Here is a 27,850-nt window from a genome sequence, read left to right as displayed (position 1 = left end):
ATAAATATTTTGAATATAGACTTTAAAACGAGGAAATCTAAGTCTATCTTTGAAACTAAGAAACCTAGCTTTTGAGACTTGAATCAAACCGCTATGGATAATTGACTGCCTCGTTATCGGAGATGAAGACGTTTAGTTTATTCCAACTTCTATTTATTCTTAATAAAAAACTTTTTCTTTAACTATGAAATTTTGAGTTCTCTAAATACGCTGCAACAAAATATTAGTCTACTCGGGCCTCGTGCCCGCACTCGGGTGCAAACGCCCTCGTGTCAAGGAACTAAGTCCCTGGGGCGACTAAGATTGTGTTCTAGCATATATTTAGAGAACGCAGGTTACGAATTCATGGGTCACCAGAGCATCGAGACAGAGAGCTTAGTTTGAAAGACTGAACATCGACTTTAAGAAGTGAAGTCTAACTTTTTATCCTAAACGTAGTGTCCTACAGGACACTGATAGGGCCACAAATTAGGCTTTCATTTCGTCAAGTCTAAGTTCAATCTCTCCAATTAACAAATCTGAATTTTGGCAGTTGAATCAAACTACTATAAATAATTGGCTGCTTCGCTATCGTATCGGAAGCGTTTGATTTATTTCAACTCCTGTATATTTTTAAGAAAAATTTTCTTTCACTAACCTGTAAAACAGTGCTCTCCAATTTCAATTTCAAATGAAATTCAGCAATTTCGTATCCTTGGGTTCTCTAAATACGCATAGCACTCGGGCGCAATAGTCAGAGCACTGTGTCCCTCGGGCGACTAAGATTTTGTTCCAGCATATACACAGGGTTCATTCGAATTGGTACTCTAATATGCTAAGAAAGAAACCATTAATTTGATTTTCTTTTGTAAGCTTAAACCTGTCTTTTAGTATGAATCAGATCAGTAAGGTTTAATTGCTCGGTATAATTTTGATTTTTTAAAAGCAGTATAGAAGGCACATTTTTTGCGCTTTCATCGGTCCAAATTTTGAATAAAAGGGTGAATTTATATATAAACTTTTCATTATTGAACGTCAAAAGTATGATGAAAATGTCAACACCCTTCACATCTGCGACGTCACAATTCATTATTTGACGAGATATTACAACAAATTGTGATCATTTTTCAAATTGGTTTTTACACTAGTGACCGTACTCTCCTAATAAATTAAGATAAAACAGTGATAACTTACAAGATACCACAATGTAACAATAATTAATGGTATAAAAGTTATTTCTTATATGTGATCAGAAGTCGGTGTCATATCATGTCTGCAATAGAATTGTTGCTCCGCAAAACTGAAGGCTGTTATGTTACTTTTGAAAAAGTTTCATTATATAATGAATATTACCACACGGTTGTTATCGCCACCGAGAAATTATCAAACTCCGAGGCGAAGCGAGGGCGATAACAACCGTGTGGTAATTTTTTTTAATCAACACCTGTTGCGATCATTTCAAAATCGAACACAGTTTTATTGGGTTTTCATTTTTATTTTTTTCTGGACAATTACACTTTCAAAGGTTAGTGAAATTTCTTCAGGACTGTTCTTCGTTTTGTCCCATGCCCCCCCCCCCCCACACACACACACCACACACGCGCACAGACACGAACACACTCGCACAAACACACACGCACACACACACCGCACACACAACACACCACACGCTCACAACACACACACACACGCACACACACACACACACACTTATACACACACAGAGACACACACCAACACACACACACGCTCGCACGTACGCACACACACAACACAGCACACGTTCACCACACACACACACACACACACACACACACACACCACGCACACACACCACACACACACACGTCACACACACACACACACACCGCACACACACCACACAAACCACACACACAATACACGCCACATACACACCACACACACCACACACATAAACACACCACCACACACACACACACACACACACACACACACACACACACACACTCCAACCACAAACACACACTACACAAGTTTTTTTAGACTACAAGTTTATCAAATCGTTTCCATCATTAGACTACGAGTTTATCACTACTCTTTTATAGCCACTGTTTACTTAGTAAAAGTGGCGATAAAGGAGTGTGATAAACTCGTAGTCTAATGCTGAAGTGTTTTCCAATGTCAATCGGGCATTAAAATTTATTACACTGGCAGTTTATTTAACTGCTATTATCGTAACAGGTGTTGATTAAATATAAATTTTTGAATCCTGCTGCGAGAACCCAGATTACTAACAGTGCACTGGTTTTGGAATTAACAGAATTATACAACGTGTTGCATAATTAGTGGAAAAAATCATTCAAAAAATGTCATTGTCGTCCTCGCAAATTTTTTAAAAATAAGTTGGCTGCACTGTTTGAAATTAACTGAGATGACCTTATGAAAGTTGAATAATTTATCGCTAAAAATGACACATTTTTATTTAAACAACGATAAATTGAATTCCACGGGAACGAAAGTTAAGCTTCGCAATTTCATGTTTGCGGTTGCAATATGCGCCATTACGACAGCAGTTGTGAGTGGTCGCCACATAACGGTTCAGCTTTATGACTTTGCCGAAGGTCAGTCCTAACCTCGTATTTTTCTGTCAATCCCCAGTTTCAGGTCCTCTACCCGCATGTGCAGATCAAAATGTACCACTAGGAGCGCCATCGTGCAATCATAAATGCACGGCTAAAAACGCAAATGAAAGCAAGAAAAAAAATTGAATTGGAGTACAAAGGGTCTCGAGACAAAATCACAAAAATTCTGTGTATAGGAGCTTTTGCTTTGAGATGGACTGACGAATTGAGCGTCTCAAGTGAAGGCACACAGAAATAATTTTTTTAAAATTTTTGCGCAACCGCATTTTCCGGTTTGGATTAAAATCATTGGTTTTTCTCATTTATAATAGGTCAATAGAAATCTAATTTTCGAGCTTTTTTCGCTACCAACATCAAATCACCAGTCTTACTTAATAATAAGATCTCTCCAGTGAATCACTAAATTCTCCTGTAAAAGTTTCATTTTGTTATTTTCTCATTTTTGAGAAATTATTTTGCTTTACATTGTTAAAAACGTCTACATTTTTTTTGCTTGGTACATTCTCTTTTCACAACTCTTTTACCTGCTCATACAACGACAGATCAAAAGATGATGAAGCTGACCTGAACCGAAAAGTATCAGGACTTCCCAATCTATAGCGCAAGATTTGTGGAGATGATTGAAGACGATGGGACTCTCCAAATAACTACTGGTGACAGTGGAGCAACCCACTGAGCCTGCACCACCTGCCAAAATAACAAGCGGTAATGAGAAGAAGAACTATTAGGCGAAGGATGTATGAGAGAAGGAAGCTGCTGACATCAAGAAGAAACGAAATAGTGCGCGCTGCCATCTGGCATCGATTCTAGATACAAGAACCCTCGTGCTGATCAGACATGCCTGTTTTGGAGATGACGGCATAGACGATAGCGCAAACGCGTGGATGCTTTTGCAAGCAATATTTCAAGTTGTAGAGCTGCCACCTTTTTTTACTTTGGTGGGCAGCTGGCTCGAGAGCAACTCGAGCATTATGAGGATTTAGACAGCTTCTTCATCAGAGGATATGAGTTGCCCAACAGGCTACAAGATGCAAAGGAAGTAGTGCCAACGACTCTCTTCATACCCTTGGTCATCAACTGTCTGCCAATGAGGTAGCAAAGCTTTGATGTACAGGAGAGCTTCAGCCCGGCAAAAAATTAAGAGTTAAAGAAAAGGTTGCAGAACTTCCATGAGAGAAGAGCAAGAGATACAAGAGACAAAATAGTTCAATTGCACTGGCAGTAAAATGCCAGTTAAAGAGCAAACCCAGGAAAAGAAACTTATTTTTGTGGGATTCGTGGACACTTTGCCAGGAGCTTCAGGAGGAAGGAGACAGCGCAATGAAGCAAGTGTTGTGAGAAGGTTCACCTAGACAGGGCTTGAAAATTATAATGAAGTTTGGTTAGATCACTGTTTTCTCGGGATAAACAGAGGAGGCAAAAAAATCATGCTCTTAGTCAAAATCATTCCATATACATGAATGCAACTACACTTCCGATGCTAAATCGGAAATAACATTCGTTCAAAAACTGGTTAGTTGTTCAATCAAATGGTTTTGATCGAAAACAAGAGTTGCAAGTAATACGCAATCATGGAAAGTAGCTATAATTCTTTTTTTGGTTGTAAGCAAAAAATTTCTGTCGGAGTATTGGTAAAAAACCAGATGAATGGAGGGTTTCACATTTTTTTCCCCACTAAATCCAGAACCAAACTAACTTTTCTTATGGGTGGAAAGATAGCGCTTTTTGTTACAAGAGTCATATAGCCTGTTCATTAAACAAATAGTTCAATACATTCGGGGTCACAAAAATAAACATGATCAGTTTAGCTTGGTGTTTAATCGACAAAAAAGCAAATTTTTGAAGTAAAATCTAAAATTTTTAATCGACAAAAAAGTAATCGACAAATTATCAAAAGTATTTTTTTTTCAACATGACTTTTTGAATGTTCTTGCTCCGCCGCTTTGTTTGATTGATGAAAATTATTTTATAAAGTAACTCAGTTAGGCAAAAAAAATGTTTCTGGTCATTTCTGCCAAGCAAAAACTTTATGCGCGTGTGTGCTTATGAAATGTATTGTCTCCTTTTGTCGAAATGCATTTTAGTTAGAAGATAGTATGACTTTTTAGGAACCTATTTACTAAATTTCAAATGATGAAATTGTTTTAAGAAACTTGCCCAGAAATGGATGGTGGTTACACGGATGATTAAATGGGCCTGAGAAATTTTATGCTTGTTAAAATTTGATCTGAACAGAGCAGACATTCAAAATTTTGAAAAGCAAGTGCATCTGAAAATTATTTTTTATTATCCAACAGTAAAATATATTGGATTCTCTTTGTGTTGAACCATGTTGTTTGATAAATTCCAACAGCTTTACAACGTATAACCAGTCTCTAGGTCTAATTTGGCATTTCCGGAAAGGTGCTAACTGATGACCTCTTCCAGTCTTTCATCAGCTATAGCTCGTATTTACACTCGTAGTTAAGTAAGGTCGTTGGTCTCAGTTTCATTTAGTATTGCAAATACTTTTCTAATATGGTGAAAAAGGTAAACGAAACATTTGAGGAAAAATCCTGTTCTAATTCTTCTATGCTAAGATTGAAAACGGATTTTTCTCTCTAAGTAAGAGAAATATTCCGAGTTTCTTTTTGTGGCTATATCTACTCAAAAGGGGGGAAACAGAAGGAAATTTCCAATCGAATTGTTCTCTCCTATGAATTTAGAGTGAAAAACCGATTTCTCTTCCTTAAATATGCTCGCCTCTAATAAATACCAATTGAACCATAGAGATGCTCTGAGATGGGTTCTTTATTCCAGCGACCAAAGACGTGAACGCGAAATGTCGAGAGAAGCTGAACTGCCCCGATTTGCAAGAGCCACACAAATGCACAGCAACCGAAAAATCGTTAGAATTTATTTTTTTGCAAATCAGTTTTGTAAGTCTATAAAAAGTGCACTACCCAAGTCGGTTTGATCGTGTCCGACTTGGGTTCATCGTCTCATCTTTGATACTAACTTCTTTGATTGCAGCTCAGAAGTCTGCAGCTCAAAACGGAATTTACCTTGTTTACTTCAAAAGGAAATTAACACAGCTAAAAAGTGCGTGTTAAGAAATCATCCCATAAGCAATTCATCCTCTTATGCATTTCTTAAAAACCGTCTTTCCATCTGTTTCCCAAATGTGATCAGTGGCTTAATTTTGCAAGCAAATGAGTTATAATGGCGAAAATTAGAAAATATGTTGTTAATTCGTAAAAAAATTTCAATGAGCTGAAATTGCAATGGTATGGCTAACATTATGATTCCAAAGTTAAGTTAACAAAAACGTCGAATTTTTTTATCAAACACAATCAAAACAAACCCAACCCACTTCTGGACCATACCAAAAGACCCAAAACAGTAATAAATTGACGGCATTGACAATTGTTGTAATTATTTTCGGTAAAAATTAAAAAAATTCTTGGAAATCATACAAGGTCGTATAAGGTACATAAAACATTGACTGAAGCCAAAAACTCCCGTATTATGTAGTCAGAGGGACTTTCAATTCAATATAGATTTTTTGCAACCCACATTTCACTACTTGGCTGCGCTAAAACAATAACTAATATACGTACTTAGAAAGTGATTTAAAAACAAGATTCAAAAACACAATCTTTGTATGTTTCCAACGAAAGGGCATTTATAGGTACAAACAGGCTTCAGAGAATATGAAAATTTTAGGCACATAAATAGGCTAAATCACTCATTTAACAATGAATTTTGCAAAATTTGCAATTCCGTGTCTTTTGGCGGAGCCCAAAGTTATGCCGGAAAATCACATAAATGATACCAAACAGATAGCGTAAATTGAAAGAATCAATTTAAAGTCGAGTATAAATTGAGCTTAAATTGATTGATGTAGGATTGTTGACAATCATACTGAGATCGTACATGATTTCTTGGTAATCAAAGATTGATCGTATATGATTTTATTGGTTTCATACTAGGTTTGTACTAAGAAATCAAGTATGGACAGTACGATATCAGGTATGCTAATTACATGGAAAGAACCCGGGTCGAATTTCCTCTGTAAAATCCTCCCATTTTGCTGTAAGAGTGAGGGGGGGGAGTAATTTGTCTATGGGGGTGTAAACTGATGTAAGAGTGTTGGGGTATTTTGTTCAGAGGGGGTAAAAAATGTAAGAGTTGGGCTGCAATGGGAAGATTTTTGAGGAGTTATCCCCCCGTCACCAAAATTGCCATATAAGAGTGGGCTCCAATGGGCAGAAATGAGTGGACTTTTGAGGATTTACAAACCCCTTGACTAAAATTGCCATGTAAGAGGGAGCTGAAATGGGCTGCAATAGAGGGACTTTTGAGGAAATATCCCATCCCCCGACTAAATTTGCAATGTAAGAGTGGGCTGCAATGGGAGGACTTCTGAGAAATTACAAACACCCTGACTAAAATTGCTTTGTAAGATTGGGCTGCAATGGACAGCAAAGGACTGACTTTTGAGGAATTACCCTCCTTATTAAAATTTCCATATAAGAGTGGGCTGCAATGGGCTGCAATGGGACAAAATTTGAGCAAATACCACCCTGACTAAAGTTGCCACGTAAAAGTGGGCTGCAATTTGAGGACTTTCCAGGAATTACCTCCCACCCCCGACTAAAGTTGCCAAGTAAGAGTGGGCTCCAAGGGGCTGCAATGGGAGGACATTTGAGGAATTACCCCCTGCCTAAAATTGACATGTAAGAGTGGGTTGCAATGGGCTGCAATGGGTGGACTTTTCAGGAATTACCCCCTGAATAAAATTGTCATGTAAGATTGGATTGCATTGGGCTGTAGTGGGAGGCCTTTTGAGGAATTGCCTCACCTGACTAAAATTGTCATGTAAGTGTGGCCTGCAACGAGCTGCAATGAGAGGACTTCTGAGAAAAAAACTGCTGACTAAAATCGTCATGTAAGTGGGCCTGCAATAGGCTGCAATGGGAGGAAAAAGGTAATAAGGTGTAAGAGTGAGGGGGTAATTTGTTCAAAGGGGGTAAAAAGATGTAAGAGTCGGGCTGTCAAGAGGGGAAAAATGGTGTAAGAGGAAGGGGATATTTGTTCAGAGGGGGTAAAAAGAGGTAGGAGCTGAGCTGCCAAGGGGGATAAAATGGTGTAAGAGTGAGGTGGTAATTTGTTCAGAGGAGGTAAAATGAATGAAGAGTTGAGCTGCCAAGGGGGGAGGGGGGGGGTAAAATGGTGTAAGAGTGAGGGGGTAATTTGTTCTGAGGGGGTAAAATTATGTAGGAGTGAGGGGCTAATTTGTTGAGAGGGGGTATAATTGAATAAAACTTCTAATAAGTTTTATTCATTTATATATATATATATATATTATATATATATATATATATATATATATATATATATATATATATGTATATTTATATATATATATATATATATATATATATATACATATATTTATGTATATATATATATATATATATATATATATATATACCGTCAGGAGTTGGAAAAGCTTCGATGGTGTGGAGGTTAAGGAGAACAAAAGGAAATTAACACAGCTAAAAAGTGCGTAATAAGAAATCATCCCATAAGCAATTCCTCCTATTAAACATATCTTAAAAATCGTCTTTCCATCTGTTTCCCAAATGTGATCAGTGGCTTAATTTCGCAAGCAAATGATCATATAATGGCGACGTTTAGAAAATATGTTTTTAATTCGTAACAAAATTTCAAGTGCACACAGATCTGCTGAAATTGCCACGATATGGCTAACATTATGATTTCAAAGTAAAGATAACGAAAACGTCGAATTTTATTATCAGATACAATCAAAACAAACCCCAACCGACTTCTGGACTATACCAAAAGACACAAAACAGTAATAAATTGACAGTACTGACAATTATTGCAATTATTTTTGGTAAAAATTAAAAAAAAATCTTGGAAATCATACGATGCCATATAAGGTACATTGACTGAAGCAAAAAAACTCCCGTATTATGTACTCAGAAGGAATTTCAGTTCAATATAGATTGTGTGCAGTCCACATTTCACTCCTTGGCTGCGCTAAAACAATAACTAATATACGTACTTAGAAAATGATTTAAAACAAGATTTAAAAAATTTTTGTACGTTTGCAAAATTTGCAATTCCGGGTCTTTTGGCGGAGCCCAAAGTTATGCCGGAAAATCACATTAATTATACCAAACAGATAGCGTAAATTGAAAGAATCAATTTAAAGTCGAGTATAAATTGAGCTCAAATTGATTGAAGTAGGATTGTTGACAATCATACTGAGATCGTACATGATTTCTTGGTAATCAAAGATTGATCGTATATGATTTTATTGGTTTCATACTAGGTTTGTACTAAGAAATCAAGTATGGACAGTACGATATCAGGTATGCTAATTACATGGAAAGAACCCGGGTCGAATTTCCTCTGTAAAATCCTCCCATTTTGCTGTAAGAGTGAGGGGGGGGGGAGTAATTTGTCTATGGGGGTGTAAACTGATGTAAGACTGTTGGGGTATTTTGTTGAGAGGGGGTAAAAAATGTAAGAGTTGGGCTGCAATGGGAAGATTTTTGATGAGTTATCCCCCCGTCACCAAAATTTGCCATATAAGAGTGGGCTCCAATGGGCAGAAATGAGTGGACTTTTGAGGAATTACAAACCCCTTGACTATACTTGCCATGTAAGAGGGAGCTGAAATGGGCTGCAATAGAGGGACTTTTGAGGAAATATCCCACCCCCCGACTAAATTTGCAATGTAAGAGTGGGCTGCAATGGGAGGACTTCTGAGGAATTACAAACACCCTGACTAAAATTGCTTTGTAAGATTGGGCTGCAATGGACAGCAAAGGACGGACTTTTGAGGAATTACCCTCCTTATTAAAATTTCCATATAAGAGTGGGCTTCAATGGGCTGCAATTGGAGGACATTTTAGCAACTACTCCCCTGACGAACGTTGCCATCTGAAATTGGGCTGCAATGGGAAGACTTTTAAGGAATTACCCCCCTGACTAAAATTGCCATATAAGAGTGGGCTGCAATGGGCTGAAATTGGAGGACTTTCGAGGAATTGCCCCCACCGCGGACTAAATGGGCTGCAATGGGCTGCAATGGGACAAAATTTGAGCAAATACCACCCTGACTAAAGTTGCCACGTAAAAGTGGGCTGCAATTTGAGGACTTTCCAGGAATTACCTCCCACCCCCCGACTAAAATTGCCAAGTAAGAGTGGGCTCCAAGGGGCTGCAATGGGAGGACCTTTGAGGAATTACCCCCTGCCTAAAATTGACATGTAAGAGTGGGTTGCAATGGGCTGCAATGGGTGGACTTTTGAGGAATTGCCCCCCGAATAAAATTGTCATGTAAGATTGGATTGCATTGGGCTGCAGTGGGAGGCCTTTTGAGGAATTGCCTCACCTGACTAAAATTGTCATGTAAGTGTGGCCTGCAACGAGCTGCAATGAGAGGACTTCTGAGAAAAAAACTGCTGACTAAAATCGTCATGTAAGTGGGCCTGCAATGGGCTGCAATGGGAGGAAAAAGGTGTAAGATTGAGGGGGTACTTTATTCAAAGGGGGTAAAAAGATGTAAGAGTCGGGCTTTCAAGAGGGGAAAAATGGTGTAAGAGTAAGGGGATATTTGTTCAGAGGGGGTAAAAAGAGGTGGGAGCTGAGCTGCCAAGGGGGATAAAATGGTGTAATAGTGAGGTGGTAATTTGTTCAGAGGAGGTAAAATGAATGAAGAGTTGAGCTGCCAAGGGGGGTAAAATGGTGTAAGAGTGAGGGGGTAATTTGTTCTGAGGGGGTAAAATTATGTATGAGTGAGGGGGTAATTTGTTGAAAAGGGGCAATTCTAATAAGTTTTATTCATTTATATATATATATATATATATATATATATATATATATATATATATATACATATATATATAAATATATATATATATATATATATATATATATATATATATATATATATATATATATATGTATATATATGTATATATATATATATATATATATATATATATATACATATATATATATATATATATATATATATGTATATATATATATATATACCGTCAGGAGTTGGAGAAGCTTCGATGGTGTGGAGGTTAAGGAGAACCAACTGAGGATACCGAGGTTGTGGGTTCAAGACTGGCAGTCTTCAAGTATGGTGTCTGAAAAAAATGTAAGATTGAAGGGGTAAAATGATGTAAGAGTTGAGCTGCCAAGGGGGTAGAATGATGTAAGAGTGAGGGGGTAATTTGTTCAGAGGGGCGTAAAATGATGTAAGAGTGGGGCTGCAATGGGAGGATTTTTTAGGAAAATGCAGCTCGAAACTCTTACGTCTTTGTGGGCTGCATTATGCTTCCAACGGTGGTAAAATGGTGTAAGAGTGAGGGAGTAAAGTACAAGTTAACCCCCACTCTTACATCTTTTTGGTCTGTCAAGGGGGTAAAATGATGTAAGAGTTCGGGGGTAATGGAGAAATTACCCCGAACTCTTAAATCGTTTTACCCCCGATGGAAACCTAATGCAGCCCAAAAAAGACGTAGGAGTTTTGAGCTGCGTTTTCCTAAAAATACTCCCGTTGCAACCCCACTCTTACATAATTTTGGGCGGAAAAATTCGACCTGGGAAAGAAGCTTCAAACTGGAGTGGAGTAGCCATAAAAAGTCAAAATGAAGTATTTTCATGGTCAATATATGACCGGGATGATGACAAAAATGAGTACAAAATTCCCAGATAAATACATGGACATTTGTCATTCCAGTAACCATACACGCTTGTATAGTTCGAGTTGCTCAATGCTAAATAATTGTTTCTCTGGTTTACGAGGGGAGAGGAAAAACATTTTACAAACTTTTGATGTTTTGGCAGATTTTGTGTAAATACTTGATCTCTCTGTGTATTTAATGCAAACAAAATCTTAGTTGATCTAATTTAATACTCTCGTAATTCAATCGTGTGGGATGTAGAACAATATATTGAAAACAATATCCTAAAAACTTGCTTTTCATTGCTCTCAAAGGAAGTATGTAGCATTTCTAATAGTCCGGCTGGGTTTTTCACACTACCGACTTTTTGGCTGATAGTTTTAAGCGCCTTACCATTTGAGCTTTTGGCTCAAAGAAGGGATAAACAGGTAAAGCATAGGAAATAGTAAGTCGCTGAGAAGTTGTCTCGAAGTCACACGGGTTGTTTGTCTCTGAGTATGCGATTCATTCACACTCAGCTGATCTATCCCCGCACTTCACTCACACACTCCTCCGCTCAATTAATATTAATTAACCTTAAGCTAGCCTCCCTCAGCCCAGTTAGTTATTGACGAATCCGGCCTCCTCATCATTTGGTGTACGTGGATGCACATTTTCATGGCCGTTCTCAAGAAATTTTTCACAATAAAATTTTATCAAAGGGAAGTTGCAAATACAGTTTGCAGTCAGAATTAGGTTTATATTTTTCAGGTAAAATCCTAGGTTGGTATAACTACAATTTCCATGTAGATTGCTGGTACTGCGAATTACTTGTAGGTGAATTCTAGGTGAGCTGCGTTAAAAAACATTTCACTAACAAATTTTACGTAAAATTACTTGCATTTTATAATCAGTTTATCTGCAGTTTTTTAGAGAGTGAGATGGGCAAAACTCATCCTTTTGGCTTAGCTAATTTTGGCCGGAAGAGCGAGCGATAGTATGAATGTCGCGGGCAAACAATACAGGCCAAGTTTTTTTGGCTGACGTAAGCCTTATTGGCTACTACAACACAGATTGGGGTTCAAGAAAAAATCAAATGTATCCAGACCAATGATGAGCGCACGACGGATGCTTTGTGTGACCCACGACATAAGATAAATTATGATCGTGGGTCACACCTGACCTTGAAAAGTTTTTAGCAGTTTAAAAATGCAAAAAACGTTTTGTCATAAGTAGTTGTCCCCTTCGAAATTTTCTAAATTAGGCTTAAAAGCTCGGAAATACTAGCACATGTGATGGCATCCCTTTCTGCTGGTTATGTTTTAGGATACAAGAGTGTATTAAAAACTGGGCTGCTGGAACACAAAACTTCACGAATTTGAAACCAGCTACACAAGAATGGCTGACTGATAGCCGTGAGTTCTCTTTTTTTTGGTTCTTGACGTCGTAGTTTTTTTCACAAGTGGCAACAAATGGCTCTCGGTAGTTACGTCATACTTTTGTTGATAGGCACGTTTGATTTCTCTAACCTGGTTTATATTTTGCAAAAATGGATGTCTATAACTGGAACAAATTCAGCATTTGTGAGAGATACGAGGTTTGAGTGCTTTCTCAGAAATATAGATCTAACTCGAGGTCCCCAAACTGGATTATTGTGACTGCGAGGTTATCAACCATTTCACAAGCAGTATCGACCATTATCACAAGCATAAAATTTCTCATGCATATGTAATTTTTTCAAAGCAGTAAAATTTGCCCATTGTCAAATTGGCTCATTTCTACCCCCCCCCCCCCCCAAGTCTACTTTAATTTTTAATTTTTATTTTTTTAACCATTTTTTATTGAGTGTCTCTGTGTATCCAGTTAATTTTAGTTCGACAGAAATACTATATCGGCTGTGCAGACAATTTCGACGCCTGTAACAAACAAGCTGGTATACAAGAAGGCCCTTTGAACACCTGGCTGTCAGCCAATCAGAGCAAAGTAGCGTACGAACGAGATTACGACAAATTGTGTAAATGTGTCTTCTACAAACAAAAGGTGAATAAACACAATTTTCCATCGCAACCCGGGTCGAAGTTTGAGCGGCCTTCGGCTCTAAAAAATTTTAAAAATCAATTTTGAATAAACCAAGTCTTTAAAAAAATATATTTTTGTCTCAGAAAAAAAATCAAAATTCGTCTGAATGAGTATGACAAAATTGGCGCCAATGATAGCAATTATAATGTATGATTGGCAAAAAAGCATCAAGTTCAATTATATTGTTCCCTACATACGATGCAATAGTTTAAATCACATTAATATTTTGTTATAATTGATTTAAAAAATCTATTTTGTTTTTTTGACATGAAATTCAGGATATTACAACGCATGAAAATAACAAAAGTACAACTCATAAAATTGGAATAGTGAAACACATAAATTTTACGCATCAAAGCGCTATGCTCATTTCTATCTTGATCCCTCAATTTCCTCTAACCATGACTTGGCAAAATCATTAGGTATTTTTCAAAAACTCTGCAACTAAATAGCTTGAAAAGTTACAGTTGATGTTAAATGTTTACAAGTCTGGTCATTCTACCAAGTGAAGAAAACATTAATGAAAACTGAAACTGGCAACACAAATTCTGTCAAAATTAATTTTAGGGAGAGGTTAACAACAAGAAATACAGTCAATTTTGTATGTCAAATGATTTTCACGTTGAAAACATAAATGTTAGTAGCTGGACAATTTTCAAAATTTTAAGTTTGAAAGCCAAAATCTGTTTTCAGATCATTTTATCTAGAAAAATATGGCACTGAAAATTCATGTGCTGCTGATATTGAAAACATCAAAATCACAAAAACTTGCTTTGAAGCTTCAATCAGCAACAAATATTATTAGAAAAAGTCTATTGAAATCCACCGGTCTACTGAACCTAATAAATTAAGACCAAAAATTCCACTAATTTTACACAGAGACAATGAGCTTTGATAAAAACTTAAAATGGACCGGACCACTGAACAAATTAGGACAATTTTGATTCAGAATTATTGGTTTTCATTGATATGAATTACCCATAAAACAAATATAAATATCTTCAAGAGTAACTAAGAAAGAATTGTTTACCTTACAAGTGTTCACAGGTACAAAATTCCTGTCCAAATTTTTTCACTTTTGTTACCAAATTTCACTTTTCTTATCTGAATACATGGTACAAGTGAAGTGTACTTACAAATTTCGAGGGTGAAACGGCGTTGCCCTAAATAGAAATTCCCGTCCATGTTTGTCACTTTTAAACTCAAATATGAAAAGTGGAATCGACTTTCTGCCGCAAAGTACTATTTGCGTAAAGACACTCGACAAAGTAATATCGGATTGATTAATTTCAGTCTAATCCCTCATTTTTGTAATCTTGAAAGATTAAATCCTCAAAGTATTAATGTTTTTGTAATACCCTTACCGCCAAACGTAACCAAAATCGCATTTCTTTGAAAGTATTTTCCATTTTAGGTTATTTATTTGCTATGTAGAAACTACTTTCAAGTAATTTGAGATCTTTTCACACTGGGCGTCAAAAGACGGCGTGAAGTGCGAGCCTCTTATTTGTAATTAGTTTTTGTTTTGGTTTCGGTAGACGCTTGTAAAGACGCTAAAGAGAGCAGGGGGCCAACAAATTGAGTAACGGTTAGCAGAATAGCGAACTTATTTGATCAGAATATCGAAACCCAGGTTTAGACCTCGACTTATGAAAAGACTCTATAATTCTAGTAGTCTTGTAGTGGGTCCTATTTTGACTGTAAATACACGGTCTAGCTCCTAGTTAAAGTCGAGGTTAGTTAAAGTCTTTTCTTGGGTGCAGATAAGGTCTTTTCATAACAAATTAAGGTCGAGCATGGACTTTTAATAGGTCGAGCATGTTCTTTTGATGACTCGAAGATTGCATTTTTGTGGGATTAATAATAGTTAACTTTTCTATACTTCGTTTTGTAGATTTTTAACATTTGTCAGCAACACTTAACTAGCGTTGCAACGGGCAGTCCTCCTTCGAAAGTCAGGTGGAATTTCGCTAAAAATTCTTAAGAAAAATTGAATTCTGAAGATAATTAGCTTTCGCTAGGACACTATATTGCGATTTTGTTCGGCTGAATTCAACTAGTTAACAAAACTCAAACTGTTGATTTTTCACCGGCAAAGAGTTTTTGTCTTTTATAATTTATGTTTTTTTATTCTAAAATTCAAATTTTAGTATATTTGTAATAGCACCGTTCGTTTTCCAAACAATTATGATAAACATTGAAAAATTTGAACGGTCAAACCTGTTGACTACGTTATAGGCACTAGCCATTTTTCAGCGCAAATGTAAATTTTTTGAGTCCGGTGCAAACTTTTTAGGTGAAGCTGAAGTTGAGCATCATATTTTGTTCGAGCTAAAGACCAGCATCAAATTTGTGTCAAGCAAATTTGTGTCAAGCCCAGCAGCAAAAAATTAGGTCTAGCTAAAGTCGAGATTAGATCGAAAGTCGAGCTCAAGTCCTTTCATGGACTATTTGAGTCAAGCATGGTCTTTTCATACCATTTTTGGTCGAGCATGGTCTTTTCATACCATTTTTGGTCGAGCATGGTCTTTTCATAAATCGAGGTCTGAACCTGGGAAAACCTGCGATCTTCATGCCAAGTGGAACAATCATTTTGGCAAAGATTGAGTTGATCTGGTCTTAAACTGAAACTTATTATCTAATTGAACTCTTCTTTGCTATTAAACAACGTTTGAAGTAACTACGGTCGAATAGAATTCAATATTTAAAGTGCTATACTGCTCTCCCCTATTCAAAGCGAACTGGTTTGGGCAAGCCATTGGAATTCTGGATGGCAGTGTCAAAAACATGCAGCAATGCGAGTGCGCCTCTGATGATAAAAAATGATAAGATTATTATTCCGAAGTCTCATTACTGTTGATTGAATAAGCCCATGACAATTAATGATAGCTCATAAGATGTGTCAATATAGCCACCTGTTTTTGTGATACCACAATCTGTATCAAAAATTTCCTGATATCGAGTATTTGAACTTACGTGATGCCTCTATCCCAAAGGAAATAGCTGGCATTGGGCGCCTCAATCTCGGGTAATAAATTTCCCCCCAATGTAACTAGACGAAAATGCAATTTCATCCTAAGTTTTACCAAGCAGTAATATCTATGTGAATCCGGCGTTCAGCCAGCTTATTATTTTCACGATTACAAGTTCCTCGACAAGTGAGAGCACTAATTTTCTGTTAGGTGTTAAGGAAGTGCATTTTCAATGTTTTGAGATGAATTGTGAATTTCGATTTGGACTCAAAGTGGGAAACGAATTCGATGGCGCAGATGGTCGGCAACGTATAACTACAAGCAATACAACTATTTTTTAAATGAATTTATTTCACAAGAATTTAAACGGCACTATTAAAAATTATGCATGTAAATTAAACAGAGCAGACGCAAATTGAAAACAATTGGTCTTCACGTAGAAGATAATTGTGATCACGTTCGTGAACTGTTATTCAACTCTCTGGCTGTAGTTTTTTTAAGTTTTTTTTACATCGATCTTTGTTATCTACTTTGTTAGGTATATTTTTTATTATTAAAGTTATCAAAAATATCCTATTTACCTGACAACGTAGATAATAAACATTATTAGGAAAAAAATGAATATACAATAAGTCGAAACCCAGACATAAATATCGTCTCATCAATAACGGGCCAACTTTGAGCAGTATTAGAGCTTGGTGAACTGAAGCTTGTTATTTTTTATCGAAGATTTTTTGCCAATCATGTGAAGGACCTTCTTTTACCAATTTTTGAACCACTATAGTAAATTACTTACCACAAAGAATAGAATATTCGAAATCAACAGTAATAAAAAGGTAAGAATGGATACTGTACCTCGTAGCAGTAACCGTAACTTAAAGCAGCCAAATATTGACATTATACTACTCAGAGCTCAAATTTGAAAAATTGGGTCAATCTGCAACTGCACTTTACCAATCGGAAACAAGTTTTATGCTGGCTGTTGAGCTCGTTTTTTAAACAAAGACAACAATATTTGAACCTAGAAGCAACCTTTCGATTAAAAACTATAGATAGGACACGCATAGAGAATAATGTTTCCGAGATAAAATATCGAGACCTGAAATGGGTACATTTTTATTTGCTCTGAAACCAAATTTGTAGCAATTATATCAGTCCTGTAGTCTTTTTAATGATATTTTTGACTAATTTTTCGTCTGACGCTTTTAACTTTTTGTCCTCATAAAACGGATAAACCGGATGATGAAACGGATACCCTCCTCCCTTGCTTGACCCCCTCGGTTGTGCCCCCCCCCTCGCTGTTCGTTTGAGACAAATTTGACCGGTTAAGTTTACAATTGAATCGAAAGTTTCTGCCTCGAGAAAATTGAAATTGATTCGAAAGTTTCTCGGCAGAATATGAGCCCAGTGAAATGAAACTTGATACATCTTGATGTGAAACATACATAATCTTGGTAAATCTTGCAAAGATCTTGGCATGGCACTTGCCATGAAAACATCAAGATATGTACGAACTTGCAAGTTCATTGCATGGCTGTCAAGAAACAACATCTTGGTAAGATTTCCAAGACATATTAATAATGACATGGCAAGCTATATCAAGTATTAAAAATTCAATACCCACCCAAAAACAAGATACAGCAGGAAATCATAAGATTAAGCAAGAATATTCAAGAATTGGCAAGAATTATCAAGAATTATCTGGTTGATGTTTCGACCTTGTAGGGCTATGCGATATTTGCGCCCATGACTGTTTTTTTTCGGTCTGATCATAATAGCTTTTTCTTGAGTTGAAATCGCGGTAACAGCCAAAGTTACATATCGTTACAAAGTCGAGACATAAACTCATTGAGTCGCGCTACTTCTCACTATTTCGCGTCTTTCGCTAAATTTTTATCTGGAATGTCTGGTCATAACCAACTTTTGACTAGATTCCCGGTTCCATCTCACTCCGGGTTGCTTACAATAAAAATTTTGTGTGTCAAGAATAATCAATACATATCTTGATGAGATCTTGTCAAGATATTATCAAGGTGTTTCAAGAGATGTTTGTCTATCTTGCAAGATCTTGCAATATCTTGGCAAAATGTGTCAAGTTTCGCAAGAGTTATCAAGATCTTGCATGACATGGCAAGTTGTATCAGGATTTGTGTCATTGGGAAAATATCAATTGCCCTGCATTTCTAATTTTGATGTCGTTTACTGCATTTTACTGCATTTTTTTCACTACAAATCATATGCACAGACTACTTTTGGTGGAATTATGCTGCTTTTTAAGACTTATGTTAACGTTTGGATCTCCACGGGGCAGTTGTGTGAATAAGTGCTTGTATGAAACCTTTTAACCGATACTTTAGATCATAAATCGTTCTTATAAACCGGAACATAAGAAATTTTGGCCCTTTCGGGTCTGAACCATTGATGGCCATCCAGCTACCCTGCGCGTTGCGTTTGATAATTCTCCAAAAAGCTGCAAAAAATAATCTAGAGAAGAGAAGCTTGAAATTTTTTTGATAAAACTCTGCAATAGAATATGTACAACGTTTTATGCATGTTTCAAGAAATAAGGTATAATAGACTTCAACAGGTATTATTAAGATTTACTATCAAATTTTAGTTTTGACATCCCAAAGTTCTTTTAAAACATCCCATTTTGTCAGAGATGCTTGATGGGCTCAAAAAAGTGTTTAGCAATCGTCATTGACTCTTTCAGGAGGTGACGGATAAAGCTGATGCAGCTCTTAATAATCCGCAACCCTGGGTTCCAGATCCAACAGAGCCACCAAGTGCACGCGGTGGTACGTACAGAATTTAGCGTTATGCTGGTATTTATTATTAGCCGCTGGCAGCCTCTCAAAAGCTATTTTTAGGTACACTCCCTTTTGTGCTATCCAGAGGATTTAGATTGTATTTGAGAGCTTTTAAAAGAATGTTTACACTTTTTTCTTGCCAATGAGACCCCAAAAATTGAAAATTGTGATTTTTAATTTCCACCCTCATCTTCTGAGTCGGCTGTTCTATAGTGGGCCTATTTTTTACAAGCCCAAGGATTGTGTTGGTGCGCTGCCTTTTCAGTAAAATCTGTTCACATTTTTTTCCTACTTTTTCACCTTAAAGGGAAGCCAAATTAGAACACTGATTTTAATCAGGCTGGAGGAGTAAAGTGAGGGATAAATGAAGCGTGATTTTTTTTTCAAATCACTACTAAAGTGGAGTGAAAAAACGACATTTGACTATATTGTCAGTTTTTGAAAGCCATTTTTTTACGTGCGACAAATTAACTTCCATTTTTCCGGTTTTTTCTGCTGATTTTTTTGCAAAGTGATTCAAAATGTTATACATGTGTTCTAGTGTTGTAAATTGTAAATTTTGTGTTGTTTAATAGCCGCCCTCATCTTCTCAGCCGGCTATTATAGCGCTCCTATTTTTTACAATTCAAAGATTACAATTCAAAGAATTTGAATTGTATTGGGGCGCTGTCTTTTTTTTTAAGATCTGTTCACACATTTTCATGATTTTTGAAGTCAAATTGGAGTAGTGATTTTGGTCACGCCGAAACAGGAAATGGAGCGAAAAAGCGAGTGGTTTTGCGGCGTGAATTTTTTTCGCTCAAATTTTAAAGTAGAGTGAGAAAACGGTGTTTGAACAAAAATTCCGTTTGTTTGTAGTGGTTTTTTGTTCACATGCGGAAATTTCACACTGATTTTTACTGTTTTTTCGATTTTTTTGGATAGGATTTTTTTCTAAATGGTTTTCCCAATCCATTCACAGCTCATTCTAGGCCTAGTTTTTTTGTTTGAATTAAATTTTCATTTCTCGCTAGTGGTTTTTTTTGTTCACATGCGGCATTTTGACATTGAGTTTTTGTTTTTTTTTTCTTATTTTTTGATCTGATTTTTTTAAAATGGTTTTCTCAATTCACTCATAGTCCATTCTAGGTCTAAATTTTTTGTTTAGTCAATGGAAATTCTTTGAATTGTACGTCAGGACTTGTCCTGCTATGTTTTTTTACTTCGTCGAATAAAAAAATGTTTCGCTTTACCTCATTTTGCCGCCTTTTCAACATTTTGAGTGAAATTTTTTTGACTTCTCTAGGCTAGTTTCTCTCTTCTCTCATTCTGCTAAAAGTGATTTTGAACATCAGTTGCTCAGCAAAGCAATTCAAAATGAACAGAGTCAGTATAAAAAATTGAAGTCCAAAATAGAAACGGGATAAACCCATAAAGCCCAATTTTAGATGCCCGCTATTTGAACGTCGTTCCTATAAGTATTAGTTACCTCTCTCTAATGCTTATTGTTATTGATAGTAGCCCCTGTAGCCTCTCTCTAAGAAACAGAAGTATGTTCAACTACGAAATGCCATCAAAATAAATCGGACTTAAAAAATGTTTTTTTTTCAATATCTTCTGTTATTTCAATCCCAATCATATTTATTGGAATCAACGGCGGCTATTTTCCGGCAATCTGCCGGGTATGCTTTAACTGTTTTCAAACAATATTTGAAGCAATTATTGTAGACAATTATATTTTTATGCTATATTTTCGCTTGAATGTTATTTTCTAGGACATTTGTTGGATTTCATTTCGTGAGCGATTTCATCGCGGTTGAATTTTGGTTTTTGATTGATTTCAATTGTGAGAATTCATATTTTAAATCTGTTGCTAAAACCAATTTTATTGTGATAGTAGACCGCTGCTAGCCCATGCAGCTTAGTGGGTACTCTCCAGGACTATCATCTGTGAGGTGCGGGTTCAAACTCCTCCCCAGTAAGAAGTTTTTGAACCATAAAAATTTTCCAGCCTATGCCCCCATCTACATTGATTGCCTCGTTCAAGATGCGAGGCTGTGTTCGACACATTGCCTTGTTCAAGATCAATTCGAGGCCTTGTTCGAGGCATTCCCAGATCAATTCATCTGACGGTAGTCCGTTTATGTTTCTTATTCTAATTATTGACTGGTCTCGTCGGCTCTCCTTGAGGGTCTCGATGAGGAGCTATTTAATGGTTTATGTTGAAATCATTTTTAAAACTACTTTTAACATAATGTCACAAAATGTTTTTTTTTAGTCCCGGTCAGTCTTGCTATCACTTAGTCTCATTAATAACAGTTCTCGTCGTTTAATTATCAGCAATGCTTAAAAATTTGAGCCGAAAGTTACTGTTTTTAAGACCTCGACACTTTTTGGTTTAAGAAACTGTCATACATCGCTTGCGTTTTAGGTTTTCTTGTGTATTTTATTGAACTATCACTGAAAAATCAGGAGCTCAACCATGCTTAAACCATCAACCATCAACCAAAATAAAAAAGACCATCATGCTAAAAAATAACGTTTCAACCCTTTTTCAATTTTTTTTGTCGTAAAATGTTGATCCCATCATTGACAATTTCGTTGATCGATAGTGAGGCATAAAAGATTTTAATTAATGATTTGATTTCATTGCATTGGTTGATACGGTTGTAAACTATTTCCATTGAACGAATGGCGTGTTTTCGTTTCTTCGTTTCTGTTGCTTTTCTTGTGCTTTTGTTCATTGGTATCAACATAACTGTTCTCATTGTTGCTGTACAATGTGCGTCAGTTTATCGTTTCCATATTTCAGCCATCTCTTTTAACAACTTAGATACTTTTTCGTTGAAAATTTTGTGAGTAATTTTTTTGAATCTTGCTCTTATTTGGCTGTCGTTTTGTCTTTTTTCAAACCAAAGGGATTTCTAGTGGTTAATTTCCAACTTCTAGATTTTTACTCTATGCTGTGGTTAAAAATTTTGGCCTGTATTGAATTCTTTTTGCCTCATTTTGACGCGGCTTTTTTCTGTAAATTAAGGTAATCGCTAAGTTGCTCCGATTTTGACATATTTGCATTGTATGCTGATGACTTTATCAAAGCTATTGTATTGTTTAATCAAACTGCGAACGCGTAGTCTCAATTTTTCCTAATTGTTTTTCATATTTGTTTTTGCGCAAACAAGATCATGTACTCTGTTTATTTGTTTGTGAAAATTTTGATTGTAAGATTTTCAGTTAATTATTTGCTTGCTTAGGATTGGAATTCAGGACTTTTTCTGCAATGTTACGTTTTACCTTAATTTACAGCTTAATCACCGTTTTGCCGTGAACTTTTGTTAAATTTTCGAGGCTGGTATCAATCTTCTCTTCTTTTGCTCAAAGAGCAGTTGCTTGGCAAAGCAGTTGAGGATGAAGTGAAACAGTTTCAAAAAACAAAATCAAAAACAAATTCGGAATCAACAATAAGCTCAATTTTATTTGACTGCTATCGAACTTTTTTCTTATAAATCTTAGCTACCGTCTTTAGTGTTTATCGAAAATCAAAAACCACTCCCTGTTTCCTGTCGTTGAGAAACTGGAGTATGCTTAACTTCAAATTGACATCGAATTAGTTTGCACTTCATAAATGTTTTCGAACAATTTTTTTTCTGTTTTTTCAATCATAGTAGTATAGTGTTAACCTAGCTTCCGACCTTTAATGTTTTTTATGACTTTTGATTAATCAAATTTAACAACAACGTAACTTTTTGTCCATATGTTACCACATAAATTTGATCTAACTAATGTTTAATTGCAGCTAACGGTTTTCAAGCTTAAAGACCAGTTGTTTCGGAACAGTTGCAGTCAATTTTTTCAGATAACTTATTTGATTGCCAGTACAAAGTTCAATCTATTTTTTATGTAATCAAAAGAAAGAACTGAATGCCTTTATTTTTTTTAATTGCTAACAGATTTAGTTTATAGTTAATTGTTTTATTTAAAAAAAGCGTAAAACACTTATTAATTGCTCTGCAACGAAGTTCATAACAATTATTGTAAACGTGTTGTTCTTTTTCATGCAAATCGTCATGGCGGAATTAGTTCAACAAAATTACCCAACTATGTTCATGGGCAAAAACAAGCTTACAAAAACGAGACAATATACATATAGCCTTGGCACTACGGCCTAATGTTCAATTAACTAAAGTCTTAAGCTCCTTACAGCATGCTGCCAACCGCGATAATTTAGTATTTTTAGTAATTTAGTAGTTTGGTAATTTAGTAATTTAGCATTTGAGGTCCACAGAAGTAGTTTAGAACTCTTACCAATAGACAACGCCTTTAAAAAAATTCACGAAATGCTCACTGAAGCATTAAACAGTCACCTCCCTGAAAAAAAATCGTACCCAAAAAGGAACAAAAATTCAATTGACAATGAGGTAAAAAACTTAGCGACGAAAAATCGTAGTCTTAAGAAACTGGCAGATGCAACTGGAAGCCCACAAATTAACGAAAATTTTCAAAAAAATGTAAAAATCTTAATTCGCTCATCAGATCTAAAAAACAAACTTTTTATCAAAATCTACTTGAAACCGATTCGACAAAAAACAGAAAAACATTTTTTCAGCTTTATAGTTCTTTAGCCGGCAATTTAGAGTCCTCTAAAGTTTTTTGCTCACAAAATAAAGTAGAAGAATTTAACAAGTTCTTCTCAATCATTGGGAAAAAAATTAAATGCAGAATTTTTAACAAGAACTGCCGTTATGATAGAAAACCAGAGTCAAAGTATGTTTCGAAAATCGACATCTGAAAATGACCGAAAGTACTCTATCACGACTGTAAAAACAAATTTAGCCTTGATTGCTATAACTTAAACTATTTTTTTATTAATAAAATTTCTGACTGTTTAACATCTCCTTTACAACTATTGTTTAACAGATGCATCGAACTTGGACAATACCCAGAGAGTTTGAAAATTGCAAAAGTTATACCGTTTTTCAAAAATGGAAATAAAGATGACCCATCAAATTTCAGCCCTATTTCGTTGCTACCAATTATAGGGAAGATATTTGAGTGGATTATATGTGATCGAATTCAAAACTACCTAAACGTTTTTGAAATTTTCTCAGATTCGCAATTTGGATTCAGGCACGGGAAGAACACAATTGATGCTATTGCAACCCTATAAATCTCCACAACAACATCGAAAAAACCGAATGCACCTTTCTAAACTTAAGGAAAGCTATTGATATTGTGCCACAGGGTTCAATTTTTGGCCCTCTTTTGTTTATTATCTACTTGAATGACTTAAACTTGTCCCAGAAAAACTCAAATATTATTTTATACGCCGATCACACTCTTGTGAAGAGCAGAAGTTCTGCAACAAAAATTTACGATGATCACAACAAAGCACTAGATAACGTCATTGGTTGGCGCATAAAAAATAAACTAACGCTGAACAACGAAAAAACAAAAAGAATGTTTTTGTGAAGAAAAATCAAAAAAGTGTTGTGTCAAGAACATTTTTAATAAACACTAAAATTGAGGAAAAACAAAATTTCATATAGCTGCGCATCACAATAGATAATGAACTACGTTTCTTAAAGCTCTCAAAGCTTTTGATCAAAAAACATTTGTCAAAGTTTTCTATCTTTTATAAATTGAGAACAGTTTTGAGAGAATCACAGATGATAAAAGATTTAGAACAAAAATACAATCAATAGTACAATGCAGAGTCTTGATATACGGGTCAACAACAATCACAACAATTAGGGAAATAGACAAAAATGTCAAACGTATCGTGCGGCTAATTTTTCATCGAAAAAAGTTTGAAAGCACTTACGAAGAAAGAGTCGAACATAGGATCCATTTAGCATCAGAGTTACATGCTTATAAGGTACTTAAGCAAACACTAAAAAACATAAGGGAATAATGTAATATTTCACCAATTTGAAAGAGTTTCTCAATGCAAAACTGCCTTAAAAAAGCAAGCAGTTGATTAAAAAGAAAATAACTCTAGCTAAAAATCTATTTCACAGTTTTTTAATAATAGTTAGGATCAAGCGGGTCTTAAGAATGATTCTAGGTTACGATGATGAAATAATCCAAAGGATTGAAAACGTCTAATGCCTAAACAAAAATTTCTCTCATCAATTTCTAGATAATTATATTTTGGGTAATGAGGACATAGAGAGACTGTTGTACAAGTTTTAATATCACAACTCAAAGGCGTTCCAATACCACAATAATGATTTTGCTGTTAGGTTTAAGGGTACCTTGACAAACAGTGCTTCCTCTTTTTTTCTTTTTGAATCATTTTCATCCAGATAAACTGAATGAGACATTTGAAAACGGGCCATCGGCCCAATAGTGCTCTCCCACAGTCAAATATGTAATTGTAGTTGTAAAGGTATTTGTGAAGCTACTTATTGCCTGATGGAAACAATTTATTATTATTATTATTTTTTTCTTATTATTATTAAGATTACTGTACTGCACTCTGTTGGCCGAATTTGCCATTTTTTATTCCAATTATACTTCGTATCAAATAAAAACTCTTTTTGACATTTAAAAACACTGGACTGTCCACCATTTTTTAAAAATAACTTTTTTAAGCTAATTAAAACCCCATAGTCGGCCAATAGAGTTGATCGAGGCTTTTTTCCAGCAATCTGCTGGCTTAGCTTATAAATTTGAGAAACGGTTCCTTACTTGAGGATTTCAGCAGAAAAATGATAAACCTCAAATTTAAGTATGGGTTACGAAATTTGCTGCCCTAATTTTTAGTTAGTCTTTTTTTTGAGCGATCAATATCTCCTCCGGAAATACAAAATGGGTACCATTAAAAGGCTCTCAAAATCACTCAACTGATGGTTGAAGAGTTTCTTCATAATACTTATATAGATACAAAATATACATTAGTTTTACATGAATTATGTGATCAACCCCCTTTAATTTCCTGAAAAAATTTTTATCAACAGGCTAAAACTGAAAAAATGTAAGGTTGGATAAGAAATACCAATATTTGTATTAAAAACGTGCAACACTTTTTTTTCTAAATTTGAACTCATGTTTTTTATTGCCCATAATTAATGTTGAGTTTAGACTAAATTTGCATATATTTTTGCATTAAGCATTTCAATTGACCAATAACATTAAGTGTTTTTCATGTTTATACGAAATTTAAAAAAAAAAGCAAAACATAAACGAACTCTTTTTTTACAATTCTTTTTTTGCAAACATCAACTGCAAAATAACTGAATTTTAGCAACGAATATACGAGAACAAACAGGTGGTGAACGCAAAGTAAGCCACAGTAAAATTAAATAACTAAAGTTATGTAGTTTTTCATTATCAACAAATAAAATGAACACATCGCGTGTTTTTCTCTGTTTATAATGTATCCCAGTGAACCAGTAAAAAATACTTCATTTTCAAGAGATACAGTTGAGGCGAGTTGACCACTTTTCAGGGCCTTGCCTGTCGTCCACTGTCAGATATAATCTTCGTAAACTTCGGGAGGGTTATTGCGGCGAAGCTGCGACGTGCGCGAAGCGCTCCCACCGGACCCACCAGGGACAACTAGTCATAACGCTACCACTACAATTTTTGTTTTACTTGACCTCTTTTTAAATTGAGAATTGATTGCCTATATCAGCTTGTTTGACCAACATTCAAAAAAAGTAATGGCTCATAAAATCCAAGTCAGACAGAACAGTTACTGTTAGTTGCTCGTGCGTTTGAAAAAAAATTATCAGTTGTTTTGCGTAAAAATCAACTTCAAAAGTCTTCTATTTCAGATAATTCCGTGGCGTGGACAATTAGTCTTGGTTTAAACAGCAAAATTATTGTGATCATCCGAATTGTAATGCTTGCTTGTTCAATTTGAGAGAGATGAAGGAGAGCAGAATGATATGTGGGACATTCGGGATAATTTTTTACAGCTCGATATGCTGGCCTGACTGTCGCTTTAAATTTATTACTGTTTGTTGTTAAGATGAAAACCAGATATCAATGGTCTGCAAATAATTGTCAAATTATTACACAAAGTTTTTTTCGTTTTTAAGTTATGAGTAACCAGTTGAAACTCTGCATTAACAATAAGACGTTATTTTGTGAGATAGAAAAACAATTTTTCTTTCAAAATTAATGCCAAGAACGCAATTTATATTGCGGCGTTCAAATAAATCTTCAGGATAGATTTCCTAAAAACAATCATGCTAATATACCTATTAATTTTTTGGTAAAAAACCTGCAAAATTGGCAAAAAAAATGTAAATGAACCGACAGATGCTAACCCGTAGGAGATTATCTCAAATAATGCTTGTACCAATACTGTCATTGAATCGTGATAGCAGTTATTGCGCAATTGTCATGCAAAATGAGATAAAACATAACGACTAAGTCTCAATAAATGTTTTGACAGGAAGTGTTAATTGCAAATCAGAAAAACAGATTAAATAAACATAAAGTAAATTTAAATTAACGAAGTTAGGATGGCCTTACATTAAGCTACAGGTGTTTTTTGGTTGAATTTTCTAAAGATTTTTCCGAGTAAGAGTTTTGTGTGGAAGAAACTAGGAATATAGTAAAAAGTCATCGTTCAATAGAACAAAAAGAACAAATTAGGAAGAAAAAGGTGATGAGGTTTGCGATACCTCTGACTGTAGAGGTATGCCATTGAACAACGAATGCTTGTCTATTTTGGAGAGGTTGGATTCATTGTGCGAATC

The 27,850-nt window shown here is 35.5% G+C and overlaps 1 protein-coding gene across 2 annotated transcripts; it reads left to right on the top strand.

The window, feature by feature from the left end:
- Positions 1-2,241: 2,241 nt before the first annotated feature.
- Positions 2,242-27,166, top strand: LOC142344003 (uncharacterized). Of its 2 annotated transcripts, XM_075395441.1 has the most exons (6): positions 2,244-2,582; positions 5,403-5,490; positions 12,626-12,714; positions 13,173-13,339; positions 19,064-19,148; positions 26,918-27,166. In XM_075395441.1, exons 1-6 carry the CDS (start codon positions 2,429-2,431, stop codon positions 27,004-27,006), a joined length of 672 nt encoding a protein of 223 aa, XP_075251556.1. In that variant the 5' UTR covers positions 2,244-2,428; the 3' UTR covers positions 27,007-27,166. The 2 variants fall into 2 exon arrangements, with proteins under 2 accessions (XP_075251557.1, XP_075251556.1); XM_075395442.1 differs by lacking the exons at positions 19,064-19,148; positions 26,918-27,166 and adding an exon at positions 14,917-15,011 and having other exon boundaries at positions 2,242-2,582.
- The last annotated feature ends 684 nt before the right edge of the window (positions 27,167-27,850 follow it).

This window comes from Convolutriloba macropyga, chromosome 8, assembly GCF_964194025.1.
Source record: "Convolutriloba macropyga chromosome 8, txConMacr16.3, whole genome shotgun sequence".
Lineage (NCBI taxonomy): Eukaryota > Metazoa > Xenacoelomorpha > Acoela > Convolutidae > Convolutriloba > Convolutriloba macropyga.
The sequence above is the reverse complement of the archived record's forward strand: the minus strand, read 5'-3'. Positions and strand labels throughout refer to the sequence as shown.

What these genes read in the sequence shown, in the direction of transcription:
- LOC142344003 (XM_075395441.1), top strand. Translation starts at nt 2,429, where the DNA reads ATGACACATTTTTATTTAAACAACGATAAATTGAATTCCACGGGAACG. An exon ending in TGCACAGCAACCGAAAAATC is followed by an intron (nt 5,491 to 12,625) that starts GTTAGAATTTAT and finishes GTTATGTTTTAG; the next exon opens with GATACAAGAGTGTATTAAAA. An exon ending in GCCACCAAGTGCACGCGGTG is followed by an intron (nt 19,149 to 26,917) that starts GTACGTACAGAA and finishes CTTCTATTTCAG; the next exon opens with ATAATTCCGTGGCGTGGACA.